The sequence below is a fragment of the Plectrocnemia conspersa genome, unplaced genomic scaffold, assembly GCF_051122295.1.
Source record: "Plectrocnemia conspersa isolate PC_06_02 unplaced genomic scaffold, ASM5112229v1 ptg000014l, whole genome shotgun sequence".
NCBI classification, from domain to species: Eukaryota; Metazoa; Arthropoda; class Insecta; order Trichoptera; family Polycentropodidae; genus Plectrocnemia; species Plectrocnemia conspersa.
The window spans coordinates 246,934-254,986 of record NW_028277178.1 but is presented as its reverse complement, the minus strand read 5'-3'; the positions used below and the strand labels follow the sequence as shown (position 1 = coordinate 254,986).

Below are 8,053 nucleotides of genomic sequence, written 5' to 3'. Positions count from 1 at the left end.
GGAGGTGTTATACTGTATATTAGAAATGATATAAAATTCAATACTATATTTAAAAATAATCAAGATAAGACATACTGGTCTATCACAGTTAAGATTTTTATTGAAAAAATTCCCATAATATTATGTATAGCATACAGATCTCCAAATAGTAATCCGAATATATTCATAGAATTTATAAATAATATTGCAGAATGGAGTTTTGATCAAATTTTGGATACTGTTTTAATTGGAGATTGGAATTTTAATTGGAACAAATGTGAAGATTTTTACACAGCAAAATTAGAAAAAATATCAAATATATTTGGTTTAAGACAATGTGTCAAAGAAAATACAAGGACTAATAATAGATCGAGCACATTAATAGATTTAGTATTTACCAACAACAAAAAAATTTATTGTGAAGTAAAATCAACTCCAAGAATAACTGACCATTCAATTGTATATATTTATATAGAAAAACATAATGAACTTAAGTTTAAAAAAACAAAAAAAATTGATATAATTAAAAAAATTAATTTTAATAAATTAAGATTAGAATTACAAAAATGTGACTGGAATGTAGATAATATGGATGTTAATAGGATATGGAACAAAATTTATAAGAATATAGTAGATTGTAAAACAAAAAGTCAATATAATTTTAAAAAGGAATATCGTTACAACCCAAAACCGTGGTTTAATGATGATGTTAAAAATGCTATAAAGAAAAGAGATGAGTCATACAAAATTTTTCAAATATTAAAAACAGAACAAATAGAATATAAAGTCTTTAATGAAAAATGGAAAACATACACACAATGTAGAAATATGGCAGTCAAAGTATTAAGAATGGCTAAAAAGAAATGGTATGAAAAATTGATAGATGAAATACAAAATGATCCAAATAAGATGTGGAAATCAATAAAACAATTAATTAATCCAACTCAGCAAAACGACATAATAAAAATGGAAATTAATGGAAATATATATCAAGATCCTAATATAATAGCAGAAAAAATGAATACATATTACATTGAGAGCATAGAAGAAATTGTGAATTCAATACCAAGGATTAGTAATTTAGTACAATATAATAATAAAGCAATAATTGTAAAATTTAGTAAATTTAAATCAGTATCATTAGATGAAATTCATAACATAATATGTAAATTTAAAAAAGGAACTAGTACTGATGAACTAGATATAAATATAATTAAAGAAACATGGGAAATAATAGGAACTAAATTAAATTATTTAATAAATAAAGCACTCTCCTTAGGAGAAATGCCTGAAAATTTAAAGATTGCTACTATTGTACCTATACCTAAAATAAAAAATAGTAAAAAAGTTGAAGAAATGAGACCAATCAACATGCTACCGTGTATAGAAAAAATAATAGAAGAAGTAGTAATCAAACAATTAAAGGAATTTATTACTTCTCAAAACATAATATGTGAACAACAATCGGGATTCAGAGAAAAGCATTCCACTGAAACTGCATTACAAGTAGTGATAAATGATTGGCTATTGGCTAAGGATACAAACAAAATCATTGGAGCAGTTTTCTTGGATTTCAAGAGAGCCTTCGAAACAATAGACAGAAAAATAATGTTAAAGAAATTGGAGAGTATAGGTATAAGTGATATAGTTTTAAGATGGTTTAATAATTACTTATATAAAAGAAAACAAAAAGTTAAAATAAATAATGTATATTCTGAAGAGAAATTAGTGTCTTATGGAGTACCACAAGGGTCTAAATTGGGACCATTGTTATTTGTTTTGTATATTAATGATATAGTTAATAACGTGAAAAAATGTAAAATTCATCTATTTGCGGATGACACATTAATGTATTGCATAGGTGATAACATTAAAGAAATTGTAAATAATTTAAATAATGAATTAAGTATATTAGAAATATGGTTAAAGAATAATGTACTTAAATTAAATGAGAATAAAACTAAATGTATGTTTATTAATTATAAAAATGTGTTAGATAATAGTACCAAAATAGTAATAAATAACTCTAGTATAGAAATAGTGGATAATATAAAATATTTAGGAGTAATTGTTGATACAAAATTAAATTTTAAAGAACATTGTAATTACATATTAAAAAAAATTAGTAGAAAAATAGGTTTATTATCTAGATTAAGAAATATATTAAGTATAAATACAAAAAAAATAATTTACAATAGTATAATATTGCCCCATTTTAATTATTGTGCAACACTATTAAACATGTTAAATAAATTAGATAAACAAATGTTGCAAAAATTACAAAATAGGGCAATGAGAGTAATTTTAAATAAAAATAGATTAACTAATTGTAAAAGTATGATTGATAGATTAGAATGGTTGAATGTTCAAGAAATATTGAGTATGAATGTTTTAGTATTTATATATAAGTTAGAAAATAATATATTACCAAAATATTTTAATAAGTATTTAATAAGAAATAAAGATGTACATAAATATAATACTAGAAATAGAGAAAATTTAAAGAAAATTAAGTATAAGAAAACGAGTACGGCTAGGGGAATTATGTACGGAGGTTTTGATTTATATAATAGTCTTCCAAGAGAAATCCGAAACAGCAAAAATATAACGGGTTTCATAAATGGAATAAAAAAACACCTTCGTACATATAGAAATAAATTATAATATTAAGACTTTATTATTGTATTTTTTCATTTTTTCTTTCTGTTATGTATTTTTTATATATTTTTATATATGTTTACTAAAATTGTTAGATGTAAAGATTAGCTATTAAGCTAAATAAATTAATAAAATAAAATAAATAAATAAACTAAATATCGAATCGTTTAAAACTAATTTAACCATTCGAGTAATAACTTAACACATTTGTTAATTCGTTATATCTATGGTAAATATTGAAAAAATTAATAATTCTCAACGTTTTATTGCTTTGATTAATTTTACTAGTTTTTTGTATTAGTTTGTTTTATTAATTTATTTTACCACTTGATCTCGTCTTTTACACACAGAGTTTATTATTAGCAAGCTAATAATTTGTATATTGCTAGCTTTGTAGCTATACAGCGTTTTTCGTTAGAATCGGCAATTTAAAAAATTTGTAAGCATTTATCAATTGGGGTGAAAACTTAAAGTGACCAGATTCTTAAAATATCAAAAAAGAACACTTAAAATAAAACAAGGTCATCACGAAAATTTATTTTCGAGAAGAACAAATTGCTGCACAAGCTTAAAAAAGGTCATTTCGCAATTTTAAAATTTTTATTTAAGGCGGTTTGGCGGACGGATTGTGAAGAGTGGCAATTAGAAACAGATTAAGCCGCCACGAGAATGTGTCGAAAGTTCTGGCCATAAAAAGATGTATGTATGTGTATATATATATATATATATATGAATTTTTAGATTTTCGCGAGTATAATTATTTTGTAAATCTCGGGATTCATTGCGATTTATGCTTACTTCTATTCTATATTTCGGCCGTGATTTTCCGGCCATGATTACGAATTAGAACGGCCATGATCACGAATAGCAGTCGCAAGCAATTCGTGATCATGGCCGGAAAATCACGGCCGAAATATAGAATAGAAGTAAGCATAAATCGCGATGAATCCTGAGATTTAAAATATATATATATATATATATATATATATATATATATATATATATATATATATATATATAAATATAAAATGGGCCCCACAGAGACTTCCATAAATTATGTCACAGTTTTTTTGTAAATTTTTACCCCCCGCTTATGTCACAATATGTCATTGAGCCACAGTCCTGTTTGTTTTACACTGTCACAATTCCGCTGCCTTCCTCCCCTCCTAAACATGTGATATAATTTATGGGACTCGCCCAAAGGCCATATCAGAAAATTTTATTTGAGGAGAAATTGCTACGGAAGTTAAAAAAAACAAAAGCGCAAAGGAATAATTCTGGTCACCTTATGAGATCTTCTGTCAAGCTTGCAATTTCCATGTGATTTTCTGGTGGAACTGGGTCTGAAGTGTCGAATTGTACTTCAGTAACGATTTCCTCGCACATCTCTATGACCTCATCGATTGTCAGCTCCTGACCATGTAAAGCATAAATCATCCAAATCTAATTGCTTGGCAAGATTGACAACTAATTTTATCACATGAACGACATAATCAGTTTTAGTTTAAAGTTTCTTCCAGACACCATTCAAAATTTTATCCCAAGAACTACGTAAGTCGGCGTATTACTGTAATATTAGTCGATACATTATTAGGCCCTGAATTGGGGCTTGTATACCGTGTATATCAAGGGATGGTACGACTGATGTTTCGCTGACTGCCAACAATCTTAACCCGAATGTCTGTCGACGAACAAAATATGTATCTGATATGTAAAACCGAAGAAGCGCGAATATTATTAAAAAATATACGTCGACCCGCACGATAGAATAGCGGTATCGTCGGTTTCTATTAATAATACCCGAAAGACCTGTAGATTCGAATCCTATATGTCCTTAATGCTTTTCAATTTTTATCTCGTTAGTGAGATGGGAATCGGAGCTTATTATATAATTTTACGTTTGATCGATCGTCTCGAGAATGAATATCATGCTGAGAAATTAAAATCCATCATAAGCTGTAATGACATCACTGATTTACAGACTTTGATCTCAGTCAGTGTGTATTTACGCGGTAGTTATCGATTGTGTTTACACTATTGTAACGCATCAGACTGGCGCCCAATCGATTGCAACGGAAATTTACAACAAATAATACACATCGACTTCAATGCATGTGTAACTTTTTTCGCTTTCAAATTCTTAATACCATACTGAAGGTCGAAAATTGCGGAATAATCGATCGTCAGACATCCCGTTTTTATCCTTCTCTTCTTGTCTACCAGAAGTATTCAAATTAACAAATAAATATGATCCCATGTGTCTGTGCAGGCTTTCTGTCATTTTTGCATATATGTACTTGCATTAAAAACGTCGTTATTTGTTTTATATGAATTGACCGAAGTGTCGTTAATTGCCACTGATTATATTTTTTACGACCTATGTTCAATGAGGTTGAAATTTAATTATTAAATAAAAATATAATACACATATATAAACAGTGAACTGCTAGTTCCATGCTAGTTACCTAAATCGTTCGCAACAGTAAGTTCCATTGATAAAAATGTAACAATTATGGGCTATTTAGAAGACTTTTATTTAAAAATAAAATGAACATACAATAATTTCATTTCAAGAAGGAATATTTTAAGTAATCTAGCAGAAAGTCTAACGGCATAAATATTTATTTACATAGATTTCTTCTAGAAAATCTGATACACAATACACTTTTGGACCGTCAGCGCGACGATCGGTAAGCTTCTAAAATAAGATCCGCGAGTGTAGGTTTTTTGTTATGACAGTTCAATAGTTCCGCGAGATCTTCGGTGTTAATGAGTCGTGAAGTTTTTCGATGCTTTTACACAATTATCACCTTAAGATCTTCGAGCGTTCACATGAATTTTGATATGTCGTGAAAAATTAAATTTAGTTTCGAATACCTTTCCACATTTTTCGCATTCAAAGTTACCTTCGTCTGTATGAGTTTGCATATGTCTTACGAGAATGGATTTTAACTTGAACGCTTTTCCACATTTTTTACATTCAAAGCTACTAACTTCATTATGGGCATTCATGTGGTACGAAAGAATGGATCTAGTCTTGAATGCTTTACCGCATTCCTCACATCTGAACTCGCAAACGTCATTATGAGTTTGCATGTGTGTTGAAAGATTATGTTTTCTTTTGAATGTTTTTCCACATTTTTTACATTGAAAGTCACGGACGTTGCTATGAGATATCATGTGTTTCGAAATAATGTTTTTATATTTGAATACTTTACCACATTTTTCACATTCGAACCCATGAGCATCGATATTACTTTGCGTATTTGTAGAAAAATGCGTTTCACGTTCAACGGCACAAACGTCACTATGAGTTAGCATATGTTGTAATAGTCTGCGTTTTAATTTGAACGCTTTTCCGCATTTCTCACATTCAAAGTGAAAAATATTGTCATGAGTTTTCATATGGCCCGTAAGATTGGGTTTGGATTTGAAAGCTTTTCCACATATTTCACACTCATAGTCACGAACGTCACTATGAATTACTATATGTTGTGAAAGAATATATTTTGATTTGAATGCTTTTCCACATATTCCACATTCAAAATCGTAAACTTCATTGTGAGTTCTCATATGCCTCGAAAGTGTAGTTGGCGTTTTGAATGTTTTTCCGCATGTTTCGCATTCGAAGGCATAAGCGTCGCTATGAGTGAGCGTATGTTTCAAAAGACCGACTTTGGATTTGAATCTCTTTCCACAGTTTTCGCATTCAAATTCACGAACGTCGCTATGAAGTTTTATATGACACGAGAGATTAGATTTGGATTTGAATCTTTTTCCACAGTCTTCGCATTCAAATTCACGTACAGCGCTATGAAGTTTTATATGACAGGAAAGAATGGATTTTGTTTTGAATTCTTTTCCACATTTTTCACATTTAAAGCCGAGAATTTTGCTATGAGTTTTAACATGTTTCGATAGATAATGTTTATTTTTGAATATTTTTCCACATTCGCTACACTCAAATATATGAGAATCGAGCATAAGTCGAACACTGGAACGTTTTTCTTTCCCCGGTTTCTAAAATAAAAACTTAATTCGTTAGTCAAGTTGAAAATAACGAAATAAATCAATTCCACTATTACTTGGTTAAAGTCGTAAATTTGGTTATACGAAACGTCCGATCTTGCATTGGTCTTAAGTATATCTTTAACATCGTGCATTTCTGAAATAATATAACCATCAATAATCGACATAGATATATTAAAATGCAAAAATACAGTAGCGTACAAAAATGTTAACAATTTTTTGCATATTTTCAATGAATCAAGTTGAGGAAAGCGGCTTTAAAAAAATTGCTACAAGTTTTGCAAAACATTTGATAAACAAATAAATGCAGACTAAGAACAATACTTTGCACGCTACCGTATATTAGATACGAATAAGTCAAACCTATTTCGAGCATATCGTCTTTGTATGTATCCTCACTGCTATCATATTCACGTTTTACATTTACCAACTTAAAAAAAAATACCATTTATAATCGCATACAATAACATAAGGTGACTAGATTTTGAAAATATAAAAGGACACTAAAAATTAAAAAAAGCAATTTTGAAAATCTTTGTTTAAGGACAAAAAAGAAAAAATGTCAAAATTGTTGAAAAGGAGAATGTCTGGTCACCTTGCCATAGCTAACAGTAACGAGTGTTTCATATTACGTTTCATTACCTCGACTTTACATTGAATTGGTTCATTGTCAGCTTCTGCAAAGATGAAGTAAACAATTTGGTTTCCATCTGAACATAAATAAGTTTGACTTAGAAGTGATATTAGCTAAAAACAATACCGATTTTTATAAACGCCATTGTAAATCGGCCAAGTTGACAGTTCGTAACTTACGTTTGGTCAAAATACGACGAATTGTTGAGCATGACAGAAAATTAAAATCGATCACACATAATTCCCTGTTTTGTGATCACTAGAGGTTGCAAATAGGCGCGTACGGTGAGATACTTTCTAGTTGGGGCCTATTTATATTTTTATATATATTTATTTATATTTCATTATGGCCATAACTTGGCGGCACTTGGGTAACACTGGCGTAACGGATACTCTTAGTTTTTCGACGCTGACGCTGAGTGTGAGCCCCGGGCTTTGATCACTTGTAAATAACATGTAACAACTTCGTATGCCTAATGCGTTACAACGGGGTAAAACTATACCAACTAAGTAAGTCAATCAGATATAATGAATACCTACAAAATAAGTATTTACCACCAGACTGAAAGTATGCGAATCGGTGACATCTATATTATTAATTATAAATTATTAAGTGTAATATAATTTATACCCAATAGATATTACTGCAGCTGGGGCCGGATATTTTTTTAAAAGCGCATTTTTTTATAATTAAGAATTCGAGTGCCGCTGCCGGGGATCGAACCCGCAACCTCAGAGTTACTAGTCTGAGACG

The 8,053-nt window shown here is 29.5% G+C and overlaps 1 protein-coding gene across 3 annotated transcripts; it reads right to left on the bottom strand.

Annotated features, from left to right (window-relative positions):
* Positions 1-5,152: 5,152 nt before the first annotated feature.
* On the bottom strand, positions 5,153-7,483 carry LOC148225894 (uncharacterized). Of its 3 annotated transcripts, none has more exons than XR_015812266.1 (5): positions 7,427-7,483; positions 7,262-7,343; positions 7,030-7,096; positions 6,723-6,802; positions 5,153-6,657 (listed from the first exon to the last, which is right to left on the bottom strand). XR_015812266.1 is itself a non-coding variant. In XM_088203921.1 (5 exons), exons 1-5 carry the CDS (start codon positions 7,443-7,445, stop codon positions 6,658-6,660), a joined length of 213 nt encoding a protein of 70 aa, XP_088060047.1. In that variant the 5' UTR covers positions 7,446-7,483; the 3' UTR covers positions 5,153-6,657. The 3 variants fall into 3 exon arrangements, 2 of the variants coding, with proteins under 2 accessions (XP_088060047.1, XP_088060046.1); XM_088203921.1 differs by having other exon boundaries at positions 5,153-6,669; positions 7,309-7,343; XM_088203920.1 differs by having other exon boundaries at positions 7,309-7,343.
* Between the last annotated feature and the right edge of the window lie 570 nt (positions 7,484-8,053).

Excerpts from the sequence above, each read along its gene's own strand:
- LOC148225894 (XM_088203920.1), bottom strand. Across the intron at positions 7,097-7,308 it reads CAATTCAATGTAAAGTCGAG|TTGGTAAATGTAAAACGTGA; the intron begins GTAATGAAACGT and ends TTTTTTTTTAAG. Across the intron at positions 6,658-6,722 it reads AAATTTACGACTTTAACCAA|AAACCGGGGAAAGAAAAACG; the intron begins GTAATAGTGGAA and ends TTTTTATTTTAG.